Below are 23,940 nucleotides of genomic sequence, written 5' to 3'. Positions count from 1 at the left end.
GCGGCCTTAGAAAAGGGAGCTGCATAACGTTTTCTCAATGTAAAATGGCGTTTCCCACCGAAAACGGGAGACCGCGTGGCAGCTTATTTTGCAAAACTCTGTTACAAATCTCTGGGTTTGGTGCCAAGCCAAGCCGCGCCCTTCTGGTAGAATTACCCGGGATTGGCGCGAAAGCTAAGTCCAAACCCTGTTCTTTATAGCCATACTATTTCAGTTGCTTGAGATGGCTGGACAACCATCCGAGAGCCACCAGCCCAATTTCTGGATATGCTTCGACACCTGGTCAGATCCGAGACCCGTATGGGAGCCGCCGTTCCCAAAGTATGGACTCTGGAGCAGGCTCGCTGGGAGCCCTGGGAACTGACCTCAGCGATATTTCCAGCCCTGTGGAAGAGATCGCACCAGTGGACGTACCTAAGTCCACACTGGACGGTGTGCAACAGCTTGATTCCTCTCCCACCATACTGTCCGTCCCAGCTACAGTCTGCACCTTAGAGGAGGCGAGCTGGTGCCTGGACAGGCCTGGCCGAGCGAGGGCCACCCGCCCTTGGTGCCCCGCACACCTCAAGAAGAACCCTTCACCTTTGGACCCGCATACTTCCGGCAGGACAGTGAGGGTGCATCCATCAATGAGGTGTCGGACGAGGACTTCACCAATCCTGAGGCAGCGACTCCTTCGTCCATCGCGAGCCCCAACTTCAACCAAGGGGTGCCGATCCAGGATGTCAATCATCATTGGGCCGATATTCATGGAGGGTTGTCCCAGCTCCGGTTGCAGTGTTAATCCATCCACGAGGCCCGAGTCCGAGCCATGGCCTATGTGGCTGCTACCTACGCCGAGCAAGGTAATCAGCGTGGAGGAATCTCCACTAGTGGTACCGGCCGGTACGGCTTCTCCAGATTCTGCATCTGCCCCAACTGCGTTGGTGAGCACGCCTTTGGAGGACCTTTTCTTGCAGCATTGCAGGGTGCCAAAGAAGGGGCAGGATGAGCGGAGATCAACATCGCGGAGATCTCAGGCCTTCTTTTCTACCTCACAGGTATGTACCAGCACCAGAATACACCAGTGACATGCTCTCACTTAGGGTGGGGATAAAGGTGCTACACATATGTTGTGGATTTCATGCATTGGGGCATACAGTGTCAAGATGGACAATTTGCTCCAAAACACAGATAATACATTTTGATCTTTGTCAATAGCTGCCAGCACATATGTCAAATCTTGTATTTTTGTTACATATATGGGCAAAACATAACCATCTCAGATCTGTCAGATTTATTAGATGCAAAAAGAGAGGAAAACTGCACCAAGTAACGGTGTAACTTTTGATACATCTCATTATAATGTTGCACTGACGATCTCTTCACCTAGCTCCTCTTATGACCACCCCTCTAAATGCTCACTGAGGCAAGTTAATCTAAATTGGAGCAAAGCATGTTGATAAATTAACGCAAAGGGATGCAGACTCAAAATGATGCATTTTTAATCTGTTTCTTGAGCAATTTTCATTTTTCTGGACTAGATAGTACACATCTCCCATTATATTTAATGCCATTTAGAATATTACATTGGAACTCGGAACTGAGGGACTTGTAATAATTGCAGTAACAACCTTAGAGTGAAACCTGCCTAAGTATCATGGGCACATCCAAGCCACAAAGCATTTATCGTCCTTATTTCGACATGTGCTCGCAAGTTACATGAATCACGGATCTGATATGAAGCAGATAAGATCCATTCCAAGGACCAACTGAATAATTGACTTTTGATGCATGAGAATAATTATACAAGTAAATGTCAGCTCAACTGTTATTGTTGTGTATTTTTGGTGCTGTTGTTTTTTTTAGGTTGCCCATTGATTGCTATAGTGGCATATCATGCCCATATTATAATGGAATGATGTACCACTGTGCCAATCAATGGGTAGAGGGTGGGGATAGTTACCCCGGGGTGGGAGGTTAGGCCGCCTGGGTGGGACCACTAAATTTAAGGGATTAAGGGGTATGGGGCCATTAGATTGTAATTTTTAATTGTTGTGTTCCTGCCAACGGAGGACATGGACGTGGAGGATGGTGATGAGGATGGCCTTCATCCTGTCAGGGGTAAGTGAAAATTTTATTTACTTTATGCTTGCTGTATAATGTTTTATTTGGGACGGGCAAACTAGCTATTATCCACATCTGGATAATAGTAATTTTGCCCATGACTGTACTGTTTGTGTTGGGGGGGTTGTTGGAGGTAAAGGAGGTGGATAGTAGGGTTGTTGTGTTTTTAATGTTTATTGGGGGTAGAGTCATTGGGTGAAGGGGGTATTTGCCCCAAGGGTGGATGGTTATGCCTACCATGTGGTCAGCAGAGTTCTTAACCCCTTCATTACCATAACGGTTCCCATAGGGGTTAACTCCTCCCGCAACCTTCCCGGCAGGCCTAACCACCCACCCTGAGTAAACTACCCCCTTCATCCACCCCCTCTGCCCCCAATAAACAGGCTATTCAGGTTTAACCCCTTCATTGCATTAGTGGCTAGGCGCTAGGTAATTAAGCTGTTTTTATTAAAATCTTAATACTAGTGTGCATGAGCAGGGGGGCTCCAGGACAGAACCGTGTTGATTTCAGGTCCGGGGATCCCTGCTTCCCGAGATACTGGCCCTTATGGGTTGCCTACAGTACTGTATTGGTAGCATAGAGAACTATCTCATTTCCTGCTAGCGTGGATGGACTGTTATGGAGGGAAAAGAATTTGCCTCCCAGGCTGGGTAATTTCCAACGTATATAATCTCCCAGTAACGTCCCTATAAATTCACTTTCCACTTTACTTGCTTACATGCAAGTATCTTTACTAGTACAGTATATAACAGTTTTTAACTGCACTAAGTTACATAAGCTTATGCTTAGTAAATTACCCCTTCAGGGTATATTTCACAGAACATTTGTATGTATTTAGTATAGGGACCTGCTATTGGGACTTACCTTGACGTTGGTTAGCAAGCTTGTCATTATTTGATCAAAGGATGCAACCACAAGTCTCCTTTGTCTTACAGACTTAGGTTTCACTATGTATATTTATTTCCCCATTTATTTCTATCCCAATGGGAGAAGCGCAGGGATTCACCTTCTGTTTTTTCACATATATATGGCCAATCTTTTCACCAGCAGCATGTTCCGTACACGAAGAAGTGTGGTGAATATATATATTTGTTTTATATCTTTTGGATGGTATGTGATAGTAACATTCCCCTTGCAATCCATACAACTCTTCCAGGGATGCGTTGAAAACCTTTTATTTATGTAGAGAACCCATCTCTGGTAAAACATATGTTCTTATATCTAGATCCTATCCATTTTAACACTAGGCCTGGATAAGGGGTTAACAGGCTATAAACCATACCTTTGTACTTTTAAAATCCAACTTCAATTAAGTTCCCTTTGAAGCTCAGAACAGACCAATGAAAAGTCCTGACCTGTTACAAACCCAATATATTGTATTTTTAAACTCAAACTGTAGCTCATTAACCCCTGAAGCACCAGACCAGATCGGTTAAAATACATAATATCTCGTGATATGACAGCCTCAATTCCTTTTTCCTCCTCCTTCAAAGAGCTCATAAGCCCAGATCTACAGATATCCATTATTTACATAACAAAGAGGGAGAGAGGGAGAGAGGGAGAGAGGGACAGAGGGACAGAGGGACAGAGGGACAGAGGGAGAGAGAATTCTTTAAAGAAGACCTTGATATCATTAAGACCAGGGAATAGGAATAAACTATTCTTCAAAGTTAACAGTTGAAATAAATATGCATACTCAGGAGTGTAGCTGTAACCCTGGCAGCCCGGGAGCCCGCTCTCCCCTCCCCCCTGCTGTTGGCCCATCTGTCTCTCTTCAGATAGAGACATGCAGGTGGAGATGCTATGTGACAGCGGGCCCCCGGCATTAAACAGAAGCCGGTAGAGGAATCAGCACTTGTTACACAGGCACAGCAATACGGCAGGGGAGGATGCACTCTGGCAGTCTGACCCGGAAGTCTTTCTTATTTCCGGTGTCTGCTGCTAGAGCATGCTCCTCACCTCGTGTTATCCTGCTTTGCCTGTGTAACAAGGGCTGATTCCTCTGCCGGCTTCTGTTGAATGCTGGGGGCCTGCCACTAACCATCTCCACTCCCTGTCTCTATTACGAGGAGGAGAAGAAGAAGAAGATCTGATAGTGATGAGGGGGGAAGCTAATGGAGATAAAGATGAGGGGGAGAGCTGATGATGATGATGAGGGGAAGGGGGAGGAGGGGGGAGAGATCATGACGGGGAGGAGGAGGGTTAGAGATGAAGGGGAGGAGGAGGAGAGATGATGATGAGGAAGAGGGGGAGAGATGATGATGAGGAGATGGAGGGGAAGAGATGATGATGAGGAGGAGGGGGAGAGATGATTATGAGGAGGGATGAGGAGGTATGATGAGAGAGGATCAGGTAGAAAAAAATTGCAGTCAGTATTAATTTTAATGGGGCCCTGAACATTTTTTTTGCCCAGGGGCCCAGCACGTGTCTAGCTACACCACTGTGAATACTACAGTCATGTGAAAAAGAAAGTACACCCTCTTTGAATTCCATGGTTTTACATATCAGGACATAATAACAATTATCTGTTCCTTAGCAGGTCTAAAAATTAGGTAAATACAAACTCAAATGAACAACAACACATGACATATTACACCGTGTCATGATTTATTTAATAAAAATAAATCCAAAATGGAGAAGCTATGTGTGAAAAACTACAGTAAGTACACCCTTATTGCTTCCATAGGAATTAAGATGCTAAGTAGCAGACAAGTGCTGCTACTCAAATGCACTTGATTAATTGATCATCAGCAAGTGTGACCACCTCTATAAAAGCCAAAGTTTTAGCAGTTGGTTGGTCTGGAGCATTCAGATGTGTGTTAACACAATGCCAAAGAGGGAAGACATCAGCAATGATCTTAGAAAAGCAATTGTTGCTGCCCATCAATCTGGGAAGGGTTATAAGGCCATTTCCAAACTATTTAAAGTCCATCATTCTAAGGTGAGAAAGATTATTCAAAAGTGGAAAACATTCAAAACAGTTTTCAATCTTCCCAGGAGTGGACATCCCAGCAAATTCACCCCAAGGTCAGACTGTGCAATGCTCAGAGAAATTGCAAAATACCCAAGAGTTATATCTCAGACTCTACAGGCCTCAGTTAGCATGTTAAATGTTAAAGTTCATGACAGTACAATTAGAAAAAGACTGAACGAGTATGGTTTGTTTGGAAGGGTTGCCAGGAGAAAGCCTCTTCTCTCTCTAAAAAGAACATGGCAGCACGGCTTAGGTTTGCAAAGTTGCATCTGAACAAACCACAACACTTCTGGAACAATGTCTTTTTTGAAGACCAAAGTGGAGATGTTTGGCCATAATGAACAGCACCACAGCGAAAACCAAACACAGCATATCAGCATATCAGCATAAACACCTCATACCAATGGTCAAGCACGGTGGTGGAGGTGTGATGATTTGGGCTTGTTTTTGCAGCCACATGACCTGGGAACCTTGCAGTCATTGAGTCGACCATGAACTCCTCTATATAACAAAGTATTCTAGAGTCAAATGTGAAGCCATCTGTCCGACAGCTAAAGCTTGGCCGAAATTGGGTCATGAAACAGGACAATGATCCCAAGCACACCAGCAAATCTACAACAGAATGGCTGAAAAAGACAAGAATCAAGGTGTTGCAATGGCCCAGTCAAAGTCCAGACCTCAACCCGATTGAAATGCTGTGGCTGGACCTCAAGAGAGCTGTGCATAAACAAATGCCCACAAACCTTAATGAACTGAAGCAACGTTGTAAAGAAAAGTGGGTCAAAATTCCTCCACAACGAGAGACTGAAAAAGTCATACAGAAAACGATTACTTCAAGTTATTGCTGCCAGAGGTGGTTCTACAAGCTATTGAATCATAAGGTGTACTTAGTTTGCTTCTCCATTTTGGCTTTTTTTTTGTTAAATAAATCATGACACGGTGTAATACGTCATGTGTTGTTGTTCATCTGAGGTTGTATTTACCTAATTTTAAGACCTGCTAAGGAACAGATCATTGTTATTATGTCCTGATATGTAAAACCATGGAATTCAAAGAGGGTGTACTTTCTTTTTCACATGACTGTATATCTTCTATATGGCCTTCCGCAATAAGTTATTTAGCATATTGAAGGTAACATAAATATATAAGCTTTTCATTTCATTCCAGTACTGGAAATACCAGCCAAGAGTGATGATGTAATCTGGGGCTGTGTTCTCGAGCTATCTTTCAACATGCAAGATAGCTCACATTTCTTCTGCTTGAGTTGAAGCAAACCTCTGGAGAACTCCCAACATTAAGTGTTATTCAACGACACCTGCACAGATTTCCAGAAGGTGTGGCTGCCATGAATTTTGGGTGCTGGTCAACCAGAAATTAATACCACCTAATTTTGTTGTAAAAACTGCTATATATATACTGACTGTGTGACTAAATGTAATAAGATGATTTGCTCGGTAAAAAATCTAACTGGATGTGTTCTTTCCCCCCATGTCTTTATTTTTTGTACCCTCCCCCCCCCATCTTTTATTTTATCCATTTCCCCCTCTCCCAAAAAAAATTAATAAAAATTGAGTTAAAAATAAAAATAAAAAAAGTGTTATTGTCAGAGGACCAAAGTAGGAAATAAAGGCCCCGTGAACCCAAGCCTGACTCATTACCGATGTGCACACCTACTACATAGGCAGATGCTAATGATACAGATGGAATGCTACAGCAGGACTTTTATTCCTGGCTCTCTTTTTCTTGAACAATGCCAGTTGATCACAGTGGTGCTGCTCACACAGCTTATAAATGATTGATCTCATTCCAGCTATGGGGGCTGTGTATAAAGCGTTGCTATAAGGGACTTTGTCATGAAACAGATGCACAGAAGCATGGAAAGTTAGTGCTTTTATGTGCCTCAATGTATAAAAACAATTCTTAAGTGTTGTGGGGTGTGTGCGTCAACTTCTTTTTCAGATGCTAGGGGGTGGAGTTAGTCAAAGTTTGAATGTTGTCTGTTGCACACAAATTTTAATAATATGTCATATTAAATATCAAGTATGCACCACTTTTGTGCACCAAAGGGCATCCAAACTGCCCGTCAAGACAAATATAGGGAGACGAAAAATTCTTAATGCATTCATATGAATTGCCTACCATACAAAGGGGAACTTGCCTGCTTGCAGTTTGGCTGTGACATCTCTAATACAGAGTGCTTTTCCTGGTAATGTACAGGTTAATAAAAGCTTCAGTCAGACTTAGAACTTTGCAACTAATATTGACAGATTTACTATAAATCATTCTTCCTGTTATTATACAGGTTATTAAGAATTTATATTAGCGTTAGGGACCCCTGATATGTGGTCTGCCTTGCCGTTGGCTCAGGGGCTTACAACAATTTTGGCCAAAAATGTCAAACTAAAAGACCATTTTACTTATTAGATATTTATACATATATATTTAGGCACTGTACCGTGTATGAGTCTCACTGGATGTGCTAAAACTTTGCCTTGTCTGTGTTTTATGTTCTGTCTCTGGTTTTAAATATATATTGCCATGCTCAGTAGCACTCCTCTGTGACACTCATATGCTTATATATATGTTGTGGTTATTTTGGGGGTTCAATAGGAGCTTGTTAGGTGTCCAGTATGTTTTACAATTCTTGTCCAGCTAGTCATGGCTGATTGGAGGGTGGCAACCTCCTACCTAATTGAAGCTCACCCCCTCCCACATTTAAATGGTTATGGGCTCACTCCATAGCATCTTCCACTCAGGGGAACTTGCCTGCTTGCAGTTTGGCTGTGACATCTCTAATACAGAGTGCTTTTCCTGGTAATGTACAGGTTAATAAAAGCTTCAGTCAGACTTAGAACTTTGCAACTAATATTGACAGATTTACTATAAATCATTCTTCCTGTTATTATACAGGTTATTAAGAATTTATATTAGCGTTAGGGACCCCTGATATGTGGTCTGCCTTGCCGTTGGCTCAGGGGCTTACAACAATTTTGGCCAAAAATGTCAAACTAAAAGACCATTTTACTTATTAGATATTTATACATATATATTTAGGCACTGTACCGTGTATGAGTCTCACTGGATGTGCTAAAACTGAGCCTTGTCTGTGTTTTATGTTCTGTCTCTGGTTTTAAATATATATTGCCATGCTCAGTAGCACTCCTCTGTGACACTCATATGCTTATATATATGTTGTGGTTATTTTGGGGGTTCAATAGGAGCTTGTTAGGTGTCCAGTATGTTCTACCATACAAAGAGTTTGAAAACGAATAATGACACACCAATATATGCAGTTAATGATTTTAGGTGAGAATCAGATTTTTTTGACACAATGCATGTTTGTATATTTTTATTTTGATAGCACTCACCAGTTATGCAGCGCTTTACAAGTTTTACAAACATTACAATACAAGGAAAATAATAATACAAATGGGACCAGTGCATCGCAACATACATGTCACATTTGGAGAAAGGAGTCCCTGTCCCGAAGAGCTTCCAACCTAACTGGCATGTGGAGAAGCTAACAGAACCAATATAAGTACATTTGAGTCCTTTGGTTAGAGTGAGTGTAAGAACATACTGTAGGTAAGGGCATAATGTTGTTGGTGAGTTCTGGTCATCCAGGAGTAATTAAACACTTTGTTTTGAAGTAAAAGGGGGAATGTGCTTTTAAGACATTGAGATAGAGGGAATTCCAAAGGTATGGTAGGGTGCAGCATGTAAGAATGGTAATAGGCATGAAATAGCTGTAGTGCCCCGGCAGAAGACAGATCTGACCACACTGTAGAGTGAGTAGGGGTATTGAATTTGAATTTGTTTAAAATATATATATATTCTTTATGTATAGACCCCTATATGTCAATGGTTAGCTTTACTTTGTCATAGTTTTCTGTCCAATGTGTGCAAGTTACTGTATGCCTGTGTTGACTTTTGACCCTCATGCTACATGACATCCTGAGGAAGGGCAGCATGACAGCCTTATTTTCTTAAAGCTAGAGAGCTTCCTGAAATTCACCTATGGCTATGAAGAGGTTTGTGCGTCTGTCAATGTTAGCAAGATATTGTCAGTGAACAGTCATATATTGTGTTCATCATACCTGATATCTTGGGATTTAAGTGTTTTCTGGAGGCTAAAGCCTCTATGCAAAGGGTAAACTGGAGAGGGGACATGGGACATCCCTGGCAGGTGCCATTCAAGATTGTGAATGGGTGTGATGTGTATCCCGATGTACATACCGTGACCGTGGGGGTAGAGTATAGTGTATGTATCCCTCATATAAATCTTTCCCCCATGCCCATCCTTTCAAGGATCTGGATTATAAAAGTCCAGGCCACTGTATCGAAAGCCTCCTCGGCATCTAAACCCATCACTGGTGGCCTCTTATTTAGGTTGCTATTGTGAATGATATTGATCCTCCTTCTGATGTTACCCAAAGCTTGCCGCTCTGGAACAAAACCTGATTGGTCTGGGTGGACTAGGGTGGACAGAAATGTATTAAGATGTGTTGCCAGTATTTTAGAAAAAATCATTATATCGATGTTGATTAATGAAATCGGCCTATAACTAGGACACTGTGTCGGATCTTTCCCCTCCTTCAGGATTACTATTATGGAAGCTAAGAGCAGTTCGCAGGGCAGCGGTTCGCCTTCCAAAATGTTATTGTAAAGTTTAATTAGGTGTGGGGACAATATAAAGTTAAACTTTTTTGAAATAGAGATTAGAAAAGCTGTCAGGATCTGGGGCCTTTGATTTTTTTTAAAGTGATTTAATGGTTTCCATGACTTCTTCAACTGTAATTAGTGCCCCCAGTAAGATGGAGTCTCAGGGACTAAGTGTTGGGAGGTTAAAATGATCTAGGTATTTCCACCTTAACTGAGAAAAATGCAGCCGCAGTATAATATCGCGGGTTCTGCCCCCTTTCATATCATTTGGCCTCAACGTCCGGTGGGCTCTGTCCAATTGAAAGTGGTCAGGAGGGGTGTTGGGCAGTAGTTTTAGAAAGAAGCGTAGGTTAGAGGGTCTTATCTGTTTAGACAGACTCAGGAACATTTCTTACCCTAATGTTGTTTCTTCTAGATCTATTTTCAGCCTATTCCTGGGATTCTTGTAAGAAGGTTATTTGATCCCTGAGATGCTTGATTTCTCCATCAATCTCTATTTGCTTCTTAATGACTTCCCCCACAGCTGTCTCCAGAGAAGAGGTTCTCCCTCCCAGGAATTTCAGTTCTGTATTTATTCCTGTGAGCTTCCGGGCATGGAGAGACATTTTACCTGGTATTTATGGCCCTGCGGGGTATGATGATGTCAGTATTGGAGCTATCTGACTCCTTTTATCTGCCGTTTTCTGTGTGGTGCATGCGGAGCTCTAACTTTATGCGGCTATCTTGAAGCCTGTCGCGCATGCGCCCCACAGCCTTAATTTCTAATAGCTATCCGATGTTAGGTTTTTTTTACTATCCTTCTTTCTTCTCTAAGCTGGAGACAGAAATGACCGGACAGAAAGGGAATGAGAACATCTAAATTGATAAAATAATTAATTAAATCTTATAAGTCATTCTCTATACACATAACAATCCCCATCATCTTGCTATAAACCGGGCCGGCTTAACCATTAGACCAACTAGGCAGCCACCTAGGGTGGCAAAATGATTCGAAGTCTCAGGGTTTAAGCCTGCCATCTCAGGGCTTGATTATGATTTCGCAGGGCTGCCGTCAGGGGTGCCGGTCTCCCTGGGCTGCTGCTGCTCTCTGCTTGCTGTGGGGATGTAGCCGATACTGCAGACAGGCAATCTCTCACCCCCCCCCCCCAGCCTCTTTCCCCACCCCAGTGTGAAGCATCTAACTGGACCAGAGCACACCCTATTCCCCCCCCCCCCAAGTAAAATATTGTGTGTAGTGTGTGTAGTGTCTGTGGTGTGTGTGTGTGTTGTGATTGAGTATGTGCATTGTGATTGAGTGTGCACAGTGTGATTGAGTGTGTCTGTGTGTGTTGTGATTGTGTGTATGTGTGTGTTGTGATTGTGTGTGTGTGTTGTGATACAGTGTGTGCAATTGTATCAGGTTATCAGTGCAATTCAAGCTCAATAAATGTCCTCAAAAGCAAAAGTAAGGACTTTCTTTTAGTAAACCAACGTCCTACATTGTGTAATGTGTCCATCTTTATAACATCCCCTCCCATACATGTCTCTGTGTACTAAATGCAATACATCGTACTGTCGCGCCATTCTGCTGTACAGTGTCTTTCAACAAAGCCTTTTTCATTTTATTTTTCACAATGGAAGACAAAAAAATTCCGGATTTTCAAGACATTTATTTTGAGGGAGTGTGTATGAGGGAGAGACGGTGGGGGGATTGTGTGTGAATGTTAGAAAAACATCTATTATTTATAACATTGTAATTTTTCAGTTAGATAGAAAAATGGCACTTGCATGAATATTACACCCCCAAAAACACATTCATATACTGTACACAAACTAATGCCTCTCACAATAATAAGTCCCTTTATTTATTTATTTTCATGTTTTTTCTATGCAAAACAGTGTCATTTACAAATACACAATACATACATACATACATACATACATACATACATACATACTTACACACACACACACACTACCCCCGCAAAAAATGCCTACATGACCGCCCCAAATACATGTAACGGGTATTCCCCCCCTCAATCGCAGATATAGTGTTGGCTCGCAGGAGGGCTGAGCTTCCGCCACGGGGAACCTGGGGCAATTATACTAGGGGTAACCACTTACTCAATTCAGCGCCTCCACCTGCGATGGCTCCCACCAGAGGGGGAGTGGTTCCTCGCAGGACAATCAATAATACCATACACAGTGATTTATATATTAACTAATACCATTTACTGGGAACAGCATATAACACATCATGACAGGTATCAACATAACCGGTGTCCCTCGCTAGAGGAGACACTTACCACTGCGTCGCGCAGGACGCTTCCCCAACACCAGGTGATCCCACCCAGTGTCCATAGAGTCCCACCCAATGTCCCCCACTCTTGTAGAGAGAAGCAATGGGTGACTGCGCAGTCACAATTACACTAAGGGCCCGTTGGTGCACTTATGACTGTATGATACCTGCCGAGCACTCCGGTGCTCGGGTCAGCAACACTTCACAAAGGGTCAGACGGGTGATGACGTCATCTGATCCTCCAACCGAATTCCTGGCACTCGAACCGCCAGGGCGACCTCACTCTGGAATAGTCTCTGCGGACCCCAACGTGGGTCCGAACCGCTTTACCGGAACCGCAGCGTCCGCTGAGTCCCTGTCTAAGCTACCATACCGTGACAGGATCCCTAACATAGGACCTGTCCCTGCAGCACTAAATGACACGCGCTATACTATAGGCCGTCCCTACAGCACAGCAACCTGTAATGGCTTTAGGGGAAGCTCCTAGGGGCCTACAGGGGTTAATAGCCTGCCCCACTCCCCTAACTCTTCCCAGCCCTGACTGTACTAAACTAATCCCAGCGCCTGCAGCAACAAGCTGTGACCCACTGGATGCTGGCAGTCAACGTGCTGCGCAACAAGGTGCCTGCCTGTCAGACCTTACAGCACTGACAGCCGTGACTCTGACAAGGCAGCACTACACTTAGGGTAGCGTCCCTATCTTGGGCCTCCCTAAGCACTTACCCACTAATCTAGTGGGGAGTTGGGGCCTACCTGGGGTGTGGGTACCTATATGGGTGCAGGAGCTGCACTCGCTCCCCGCACCCTTCCTTCCCTCACAGCTCCCTGACTCCAACTCACTTAACTGATCACTATCAGCGCATGCAGCAACACCCTGCAACTTAACACTAAGTCCGCTGCTGCCTTTCTTCCCTTCTGTTCCCCAGCTCCCACTAATGCAAGTGACAGGGTCCCTAACCTGAGAGCTGTCCCTGGCAACACTCACTTTACTGGGGAGCTGAGCTATCTCGGGCCCTGGGGATACTGGCCTAGTACAGGGAGTCCCTGACTCCTGTACCCTACCTCCTTCCCTGGGCTGCTCCGGTCTCTGACTGACAAAAAACCCTGTCTGCACACAACATTGTTGCAACTCTGCAGCATGAGAATCTGCCAGCTCTATTGGCTTCAATGCTGCCTGTGACAAGGGTGAAAGTGCATTCCCCAGAGGCTGCTGGGAATTGTAGTTCTTGGTACAGCTCTTTTCTATGGGGACCGCGTGCGCGATCTTTACTGCGCATGGGCGAAGCTCGCGCCACAACCAAGAGGGCGGTGCCTGCCGGGAGAAGTTGCCGTCCCCTTCCCCCTCTGCCACAGGGGTAAGGCAGAGGGCAAAGGAAGATCAGGGGAACCGGGGGTGACCACCTAACACTCTCCCCCTGGTGAAAATACCAACGTCCCCGCTTGGAGAACAGCGTCACATTACAGAAAGTTACACAATAAAAATGCATTGCATAAATGGTACAACGTAACATATTGACTGTAACATCACGGATAGATGGCATATCACACACAGTAATACCCAAGACCAGCTGAGTGTTAGCTGCTTGCTGAGACCATTTGTGGGGTGCCCCTAACTGATCAAGTGGAGGTACCTCACTTTTGCATCCGTGAGCCTCCCCCTGGTGAATCTCTTGGAGAGCACACTCTGGGGTGACAGTCACCGGTCCCATACTCATTCCTCCCCCTGGTGAAAGGCAGAGTACAATGTCTCTGGGCCAGACCTTTACCCGGCCATCCGTGGCATGGATGCAGTAGGCCAGGAGGTCTTGACCTTTTCCGCGGTCCACCACATGGTGAATGGAGCGCTCCTTCTTGGGCTCCAAGGAGGCAATTTTCACTAAATCCCTCTTTACACAGTCTTTGTCCCTACATACTTGCGAGGCTTCCACTGGGAAGCGTGCAAGGAGCCATGTCTCTTTCGGCAAAGTCTCTGTTTCACCTGGCAGGGGGTAAAGGGTAGATACCTTACCACTGCGGTGACTCCCGGTGGCCAACAGGTCCTCGGGGACGCTGTCAGTTCCCACCTCAACTGTCGTGGGGCCTGTCCAAAACAATTCTGAGACAGTCCTCTCACTGTCTTGCAACTCGGGAGCGTTGGATCCCAGTCCTGGGACCAGATGGGTTGGAACGCACGGGCTCTCACTCAGATCAGGAGCTGTTACTCTGGCCCTCTTCACGGCCACCTCCATCAGAGCCTGTGGGGAGCAAGGGGCTTCCTTACCACTCAGCTGGCTTGCAATGGGTTTCTCTTCATCAGGAATCGTCTCTGGATGTCCTTCCTGTACACGGAGAGTCGCCATGGCTGGGAGCCTCTTCTGCCGCTGCGGCCGCACCACTGCTTGCTGCTGGGGAATATCAATGCGCAGCGGTTCCACAGCAGGGTCCACCGCTGATGCTTCAGCCTAACGTGTTTGGTCCGCCGACAGGCGCATCACCACAGCTGGTTGGCGGTTGTCTTTCTTCTTCACCTGAACGATATGCGGAGGGTACTGGTCCACTCGCACTGCGGGGCAGTTATCTTCTAAGGGGGACATCTCTGCCAGGACGCGATGCCGAGTGGAGCCATTCGCCATGGTGGCCAGACTTAAGGAGCTACCGTGCTCCGTGGTCACCTGGAGGCTCACACCCTTGTCGTCACTAACAGGTACTGGTCCCACGCCTGGGACCGATGGTACCTCTGTAGGCCGGACTGGCCGTTGTAGGGCATACGGGCCCACAGCATCTGGATGCACTGTAACTGAGGTAGGTGATTCTTTGGCTCCAACTTCACTGGTGTGGTCCGCCGGCTGGCGCATCACCACGAGTGGCTGGCTGCTGAAATCACTGAAAGAAGATGGGGGTACAGACACCTTACCCTGTGATTCCTCTGGCTCCTCTGTATCACTGCTGGGGTGGTTCGCCGGTAGGCGCATCGCCACCGATGGTTCGTTCTTTTCTGTAGCTGGCTGGGCCTCAGTTCTTACCGCTTGGTTGCAACGGGGGACTAGGTAAGCCTTGTCTGTCAGCTCCTCCACCTCCGTGGTTGAGGTAGAGCAATTAACAACATCTTCATCTCTGGGTTCTGCCATCTGAGATTCCTGCTTGGGATCGGGAACTGTAGACTGCAGCAGCACAGGCTTTAGAAACTGTGCCCCGCAGCCGGCACACTTGGGACCCCAGGTCTGTTTGCCACCTGGGAAGTCACACTGATCACAAACACATCGTATACACCCCTCGTCCTCCACCACGGCCACCCGATATTCTATTGGTAGCCTAAAATGGTTAAAGTCCATACCACCAGATAGATTCATGTCCTTTTGTAGGCACTGGCACACAAGAAAGGATAATTTTCCTCCTTTTGACCGCCATGCTCCATATAATTGAGGTTGTGTTTCTCTGCATCCTGTACTGTCTTTAATGGGAACAGCAGATGCTGCTGGCTGTTCACTTTGCTTGCTCCCCCTGGGGGAATGTAAGGGAGGGGCCCGCTCTATCACTGATTGGTTCTGGCTCTGCACTGAGTCACTCACATTGTGGGGGCGGAGCTCTGGTTTTCCCGCCAGTCCCGGACGGATTTCTGCAACACAATTTAGTGCAGGCTTGCAGTCAGCAGCACATGTGCTCTCCTGCTTGGGCGGGAGACGCCATTTTAGGTGTGACTCCCTTGATGAGGGAGCCTCCATTTTGATCACAGTTCTGGTAATCTCACTAAGGCTCTCTGAGTATGCAAGAAGGTAGCCTTCTGGTGGGGCCCCTGGGAAATGTAAGGTCGGAGGGACCTTTTCCCGGCATATTTCCTGATCCGTTACTAGCCATAGTCTACTACACTGGTCAGTGGGGTCGTACCGGTGCTCTATCCTCTTCCACCTGTGGTCTATGCCCAGGAGTCCCCCTTGGGCCTCACAAATTTCCTTCAACTTAACTGCACTACTGGGAACATCCCCCACTACTAGCACATGTCGCGGGGATACTTCTGTCCTCTTGGTTCGTTCTTGGGCCTCATGGCTTGCGGGCCCAAACATGGTGAAAAATATAAATTGGACAATTTGGAAAAAATGAAAACAGGGCACCCCAGGTCTATCTCAGCAGCGCCTCCAAATGTAACGGGTATCCCCCCCCCAATCGCCGATATAGTGTGGGGTGCAAGGGAACATACAAGGTTACCATAGGTGTGGTGCATTACCTGTTGGCTCGCAGGAGGGCTGAGCTTCCGCCACGAGGAACCTGGGGCAATTATACTAGGGGTAACCACTTACTCAATTCAGCGCCTTCACCTGCGATGGCACCCACCAGAGGGGGAGTGGTTCCTCGCAGGACAATCAATAATACCATACACAGTGATTTATATTAACTAATACCATTTACTGGGAACAGCATATAACACATCATGACAGGTATCAACATAACCGGTGTCCCTCGCTAGAGGAGACACTTACCACTGCGTCGCGCAGGACGCTTCCCCAACACCAGGTGATCCCACCCAGTGTCCATAGAGTCCCACCCAATGTCCCCCACTCTTGTAGAGAGAAGCAATGGGTGACTGCGCAGTCACAATTACACTAAGGGCCCGTTGGTGCACTTAGGACTGTATGATACCTGCCGAGCACTCCGGTGCTCGGGTCAGCAACACTTCACAAAGGGTCAGACGGGTGATGACGTCATCTGATCCTCCAACCGAATTCCTGGCACTCGAACCGCCAGGGCGACCCCACTCTGGAATAGTCTCTGCGGACCCCAACGTGGGTCCGAACCGCTTTACCGGAACCGCAGCGTCCGCTGAGTCCCTGTCTAAGCTACCATACCGTGACAGGATCCCTAACATAGGACCTGTCCCTGCAGCACTAAATGACACGCGCTATACTATAGGCCGTCCCTACAGCACAGCAACCTGTAATGGCTTTAGGGGAAGCTCCTAGGGGCCTACAGGGGTTAATAGCCTGCCCCACTCCCCTAACTCTTCCCAGCCCTGACTGTACTAAACTAATCCCAGCGCCTGCAGCAACAAGCTGTGACCCACTGGATGCTGGCAGTCAACGTGCTGCGCAACAAGGTGCCTGCCTGTCAGACCTCACAGCACTAACAGCCGTGACTCTGACAAGGCAGCACTACACTTAGGGTAGCGTCCCTATCTTGGGCCTCCCTAAGCACTTACCCACTAATCTAGTGGGGAGTTGGGGCCTACCTGGGGTGTGGGTACCTATATGGGTGCAGGAGCTGCACTCGCTCCCCGCACCCTTCCTTCCCTCACAGATCCCTGACTCCAAATCACTTAACTGATCACTATCAGCGCATGCAGCAACACCCTGCAACTTAACACTAAGTCCGCTGCTGCCTTTCTTCCCTTCTGATCCCCAGCTCCCACTAATGCAAGTGACAGGGTCCCTAACCTGAGGGCTGTCCCTGGCAACACTCACTTTACTAGGGAGCTGAGCTATATTGGGCCCTGGGGATACTGGTCTAGTAAAGGGAGTCCCTGACTCCTGTACCCTACCTACTTCCCTGGGCTGCTCCGGTCTCTGACTGACAAAAAACCCTGTCTGCACACAACATTGTTGCAACTCTGCAGCATGAGAATCTGCCAGCTCTATTGGCTTCAATGCTGCCTGTGACAAGGGTGAAAGTGCATTCCCCAGAGGCTGCTGGGAATTGTAGTTCTTGGTACAGCTCTTTTCTATGGGGACCGCGTGCGCGATCTTTACTGTGCATGGGCGAAGCTCGCGCCACAACCAAGAGGGCGGTGCCCGCCGGGAGAAGTTGCCGTCCCCTTCCCCCACTGCCACAGGGGTAAGGCAGAGGGCAAAGGAAGATCAGGGGAACCGGGGGTGACTCCCTTACATACACACAAACACACTACCCCCCAAATACACACATACACTGCCCCCCTCCAAACAAACACACACACACTCTACCCCCCCCCCCCAAATACACACACACACACACACACACATATATTCTTTTTTCTTGTTTACTATTTGAGGATTTGGTTCTTCCTTTTTGAGCTGCCATCCGTTTGTTAGCTATAGCCCATCATCACTACATGCACTTTTTGTATTATTTATATTATTCCATTACCAAGCCCTGGTTCTCTTCTTTCTGTATGTATATATATATATATATATATATATATATATACAGAAAGAAGAGAACCAGGGCTTGGTAATGGAATAATATAAATAATACAAAAAGTGCATGTAGTGATGATGGGCTATAGCTAACAAACGGATGGCAGCTCAAAAAGGAAGAACCAAATCCTCAAATAGTAAACAAGAAAAAAGTGAGCGCACGTCGACCGGTAAGATATCTCTCTCAGCAGTGTCTGCACCCAGGCTTCATCTGCTCACTGACTCACAGCGTCCAGCTGACAGGCGCTATTAGCGCATTCTACTGATCAGCATAACATCTGGGCTTACTGTCATGTGAGCGTGACTTTTCCATTATTCACCGGAATTTATTCTACACTTGCTTGGATTGGAATTCATATTTCCATTGTTCACTTGTACAAGGAGGATTTGCATGGCATAGTCAATTGCAGGACTGATTCCTTCTCAGATTAACCCCTCCTTTGCTGCAGCTAGTTCCGTCATTTTAGTCATTCTATGCATTTGCTTATGGTTAAAATAGGATCATTATTTCACATTTGATCTGCTCTCTCTATGTGTATTATTAAATTGTATTTATATACATATTATTCACACTATAGGATTGTGTGCTCACTTTTTTCTTGTTTATATATATAAACATACATACATTTTAAGTTACGGTGGGTGAAAAAGGCAACAAGAAACATCCACCGTATAGCATATAGCAAATAAAAAGATCCCTTGTGAACACAGTCACATGTCTTAGACAGGTCTGCAACCCTGCCTTTCACCATTATCACCTAGCATACAGTGCTTCCACTGCATCAAGGGAATCTGGGAAATGAAATGCAAATGAGCGTATACACGCACACACACACACACACACACACACACACACACACATACTCTTACATCACTAGGATAATGAGGGAAAGAGGCAGCAGCTGGGGGTCGGCAACCTGCAGAGAGCCACAAGTAGGAGCGGAAAGAGCAGCATGTGGCTCGGGAGCCGCAGGTTGCCAAACCCTGGCCTAGAGCATTGAATATCCTTGCACTGGCCCTGGCTATAAATCCTTCTGTTATTGTAGCTACAGTATGAGTTCTACACATCTATAGCCAATGTAGTGTTGACCTAAACTAACACAATGACAAAAAGGTTTGTTTTCTTATATACAGCTGCCAAACATTTAGCTGCATTGTGAATTTCTACAGCAGCTGTCAAGTGGCACTGATGAATAGGTACCAAAGTTTGCTTTATGGATTCTTCTTAGAACATACTGTACATACTTTGAGACACTGCTTGCTTGTAAACAGCTAGCTTAACATAATACATCTACCATTGTCTTTTTGCATTATCGGCCAAGATCAAATATGTTTAAAAAGAAGTTTACTTACTGCACAACTCTCAGTGTTGTCCGGTCTATGAGGAATGATGAAGGATAAGACCTCAAGAGTAGTGGAGCAATTTAGAGGAGAACTGGAAGAGTCTGTGCAACGTGTCAGCACCAGAAAGTAATGTGTTGGGATAGGGATCTTAGTATCATTAACATGCCTGCAGGAGTATTAGAGAAAATATACAGTATAATTTCAGGATACAAACAATAAGAAATGCAATGAGTTTTGAAGATAAAAAAAGAGTTATACATTCAATAGACTTGCCATTGTTATCTTGACTTGCTCAGTGTAAGTAGGCGACAAGAGTATTTAAACATTATTACCAACAAACCGTAAATAACCAATTCATTCTTCTCCAAGATGTGCATATTGTGTTGAAAAGGCATTGATGGTTATCAGTATTGGCACGCACCCGTAGTCCATGAGTAATGATTAGCCGGTGTAAGTGTGTATAAGGGCAGGGGAGCGAAAACTGCGGGGCGGGAGATTTTTCTGGGGACGGTTGCAGAGGCCCGCGCTCTTCTCCAAGGCATTTAAATTAAATGCCGGGGGATCACGTGAGGCCTATGCAACTCTATACTTACCAAGATTCAGACACAATGTGACGTGTCGCCATAGCAACGTGACGTCACACGCGTCAAATGACGCCGTGGTTCACGTGATGTCACATGACCCCGCAGCGTCATTTGACGCAGCTCTAAGGTAGGGAGGGGGGGTGCGAGCATCGAGGCAGGGGGGCGCAGCAGCAAAAGTTTGTGCTCCCCTGTACTAGGGGATACATAATCTTATCCAAGACAGCTGAACAGAAGACATTTTTAAAAAATATGATACTCTACTGTAAGTTACTGAAACCACTGAAATTTACAAGGTTGTTCCAGTGAGCCAAAGAGGCATTTGTACAGACACACAAACATTAGAATAATCTTAAAAACAAAGTTTTATCAATATTGTATGTCACTATTTTAAATATTCATACATAATTATTTAAATAATGTTCAACAACATACATTTATTTTTCACATAACCTAATGACCTCTGAGTCCCCATTGAAAGTCCCACTTGCCATGATTTTAAACATGGAAAATGATCTAAAAATAAGTATCTTTAGGTAAATAAGTCATTTATAAGTTGTTAAATAACCAAAAATTACTATTTCTGTTTTCAATTATGCTCTCACTGTCTCAACTTGAGTCATAATTGTAAATAATGTAATATTTTTCACACTATATATGGTGTATTATAACTGTTGATAATTGTTTGGTAATAACAACTAGTCCCATTTTTTGAACAAACACCCTTATTCTCTGCTTCATCCTAGTCACATACTTTGTTAATGGTTTTTTTTACAGTTTTCTGATGTTTGGTGATGTTAAAGCTGCTCTATTTCAAATCTGAAACACACAAGCCCTTTATCCCCAATACCCAATTTTTCAGCTCTATCTGTCCATGAAATGTCTGTGAATTGACTGTATAACCTTGTTCTTTTAATGTAACCTTGTATTGTTATAACTCTATGCCCAGGACATACTTGAAAACGAGAGGTAACTCTCAATGTATTACTTCCTGTTAAACATTTGTATAAATAAATAAACAGTGTTCTATTTGGAGTGATGTAAAACATTTTTTTAGGAAACACTTTAGCTCTCGTTGGGATTTTATTTTTAAAAATGCTTTATTAATTAGCCATAATAACTGCAACTTTGGAACTGCTATTAAATTATTTGCTTAGTTATTACTTAGTTATTACTGTACAACAAATTCCTGAGTTACTGTACTGTAGGTGCAGTATGAACCCTTTACTAAACTTTAAGAAAACCATCATGCACTGGCTATATAGCGATACAGTATGTGTTAAAGCAACAGTTCACACTTGTTGTCTTTTTTACATTTATTTGTCTGAATTAGGGTCCAACGAAGCTGATCCACTTTCTACTGACCTCTAGGGATCCTTCTGTTTCCGTGATACTTGTTATTTTTGTGTCAATGTTTGAAATAAAAAACGACAAATATGGCTTCGGGGGTCACCAATAGAAAGTCACAACATCATCTCCCAATGACGTTGCATCTTTCAAATGGCTGCCGGACTAAGTCTGACCCTGTGGCCATATTGTATCCACCAGATAAGAAAACTAGTAATGACTTGGAAACCAGGGAGTCCCTGAAGGTTGGGAGCCCTGAGGGACTTCCAGGTCAGTTAGTATATATATATATATATATATATATATATATATATATATATATATTGTGACAAACGCCCCTCTTTTGTAGTGCTGACGTCTGTCTGGGTTCTTCCCGACACAGTCTTCTAGGGTTAATTATACAACAAACAGGATCATGCAAAGTATTATGCTGCTTAACTCAGGCTTCTGCCTGCTTTATTTTCATCCAAGTAAGGTACTGCAGCTTTAACATGTGAAGGTTAGAGGTACTCAGATACTTTCATTCAGCAGTTCACATATTTCAGTGTTACCATATTTCCCACACTGTTATTTCAAGAAATAAAACCAAAATCATATAAGCAAAATCCTATCCCTTTCAGGGATCTAACTACACATCAGAATCAGTCTCTCTAACAGCTGCTGGCCAACTAAACTGGTTCCCCAGCTTAAAACAATGCTCTCTCATTTAGGGTCACAAGAAACAGCACAGTCTTTTAGCAACAGCAGTAACCATTTGTTTTGTCTTATCTGTTCGTGGAGTCCAGGCAAATCCTCTGGTACTGTGATACGTGGAGGGGCCGTCAACCCCGATACTGGATGCAGGGGAGCAGCGACACCCCCAGCCCCCAGGCTCCAAGGAGAGAGAGTGAAATGCAAAACCTCTCTGCTCTAAGTACCTGTGCATGTGATTAGAAGAGCAGGTGAGGGAGAACTAGAGCCATTGTAATCTGTGGTCTGGATTTTCCATCCAGCTGCCTGAGTTAATGGGAAGCTGTGGAACGGATCATTAACTATTCCTGCACTTTCTGCTCTAAAACGGGGCAGAAAGCTGCCTAACATCTTTGGACTATGTCACATATCCCCCTCCCCAGCTCACACCTACTGGGGTGAGCGGCCATGGACCTCACTGGGGTGAGCGTCCTACCTGAAATACTTGAGCTAACTCCTCAGTACAACATTAAGTATTCACATGACACGAATATGAACTTTTTCCACGGCAATTATGGACAATAGGTTTCGTCATAAGAGACTATACTTGGCAAACATATTTTTTTTTTTGCTCTCTATTAGGGAACTATTTTGAAAAATAAATGTCTAGCACACATTCTTACAACCCAGGATCTGCTAAATATATTCACAAAACCAGACAATTTCTATTACCTCCCTGGGTTTTTCTACTCTAGAATATGAACCTCATTATAAATTTACCAACCGAAAAGGGCATTTTTTTTTTTTTTTTTTTCTATTTTAAGCAACCAATATTTTTTTTCCTTATACTACAGCCTTGTAATCTTAAGGGCCATCAACCCTGTATATTAATTTGTAGTTTAGCTACATTTTCAACACAGAGAACCAATATAACATTGTAATATTGACAAAATGCTTATTTGCATAGTTAAGTGTCCGTGACATAGTCCACACGTGTAATAAAAAAAATAAATCGGTCAGTTCCCCCAAACATATTTTTTTTTTTTTTTTGACTTCCAGTCTATTGCATCCTTTGACTTTATTTCATAGCCCGCTGCAACCTGCAAATGACTGGACTGTTTCTTTAGCTTCTGATGAGACCCTTGGACCGGATTCTCCTTGGCTCCACAGTGTGGTCCAGATTGGTGAGATATGGAACTATTCAGGCGCCGTGTTAACCTTCGTTGTTTTTTCTTTTCAATCTTTGATTCCCCTTTTGGGGCCATTACCAGGCCTTTGGGTTTTGGAGACCTAGTTGCCTCTGTACAAACGTAGTCCATATTAACCACGTCATCAGGATCTGTCAACAAGTTTGTGTTTTCAGGAACTGCCACCCACTTGGCTAAAACATCTTCTGTGGTGTCCTGGGTGTGTCCACTAGTTTGATAATCTTCTGGACAACGTAAATGAAATTGAGGATCTGGATTTTTGAATCCCAGATCAGGGAGAATATTCTCAGGAGGGTGCCTATCTGTTTCTGGAATAACAGCAGCACAATCAAAGTCAATTCTTTCTCCTTCCTCTTTGTCATCAGTGAGGGCATTGAGTTTACGTTCCCTGGTCTCCTTTTGTGACCGTGTCTCTTTTAGCCTTGGAATCTCTTTCTCCAACTTCATCTTTATAGCAAATCGTAATATTGCAACAGCATTGAAGATACACGTATAGGAACGTACAGCTTGCTTGGTTAGGAGGTAGGATTGATAGCCCGACTGAACCACTTTAGCCGCTTCTCCCATGTCCGTCATCTGTTTCAGAGCGAGGTTTAACTCTGTTTCATTTTCTCTATTCTTGACCTGCAG

At 44.7% G+C, this 23,940-nt stretch overlaps 1 protein-coding gene across 5 annotated transcripts in view; it reads right to left on the bottom strand.

Annotated features, from left to right (window-relative positions):
• Nucleotides 1–23,940, bottom strand: part of ENPP3 (ectonucleotide pyrophosphatase/phosphodiesterase 3) — a 154,096-nt gene that overhangs the window by 16,483 nt on the left and 113,673 nt on the right. For all 5 annotated transcript variants that reach the window (XM_075597329.1, XM_075597330.1, XM_075597333.1 and 2 more), the window contains exon 24: nt 19,515–19,671. In XM_075597329.1, coding sequence (XP_075453444.1) covers nt 19,515–19,671 — 157 coding nt within the window. The remainder of the gene's footprint in view (nt 1–19,514; nt 19,672–23,940) is intronic.

The sequence above is a fragment of the Ascaphus truei genome, chromosome 4 (assembly GCF_040206685.1).
Source record: "Ascaphus truei isolate aAscTru1 chromosome 4, aAscTru1.hap1, whole genome shotgun sequence".
Lineage (NCBI taxonomy): Eukaryota > Metazoa > Chordata > Amphibia > Anura > Ascaphidae > Ascaphus > Ascaphus truei.
Note: the sequence above shows the minus strand (reverse complement) of the source record. Positions and strands in the feature narration are given on the sequence as shown.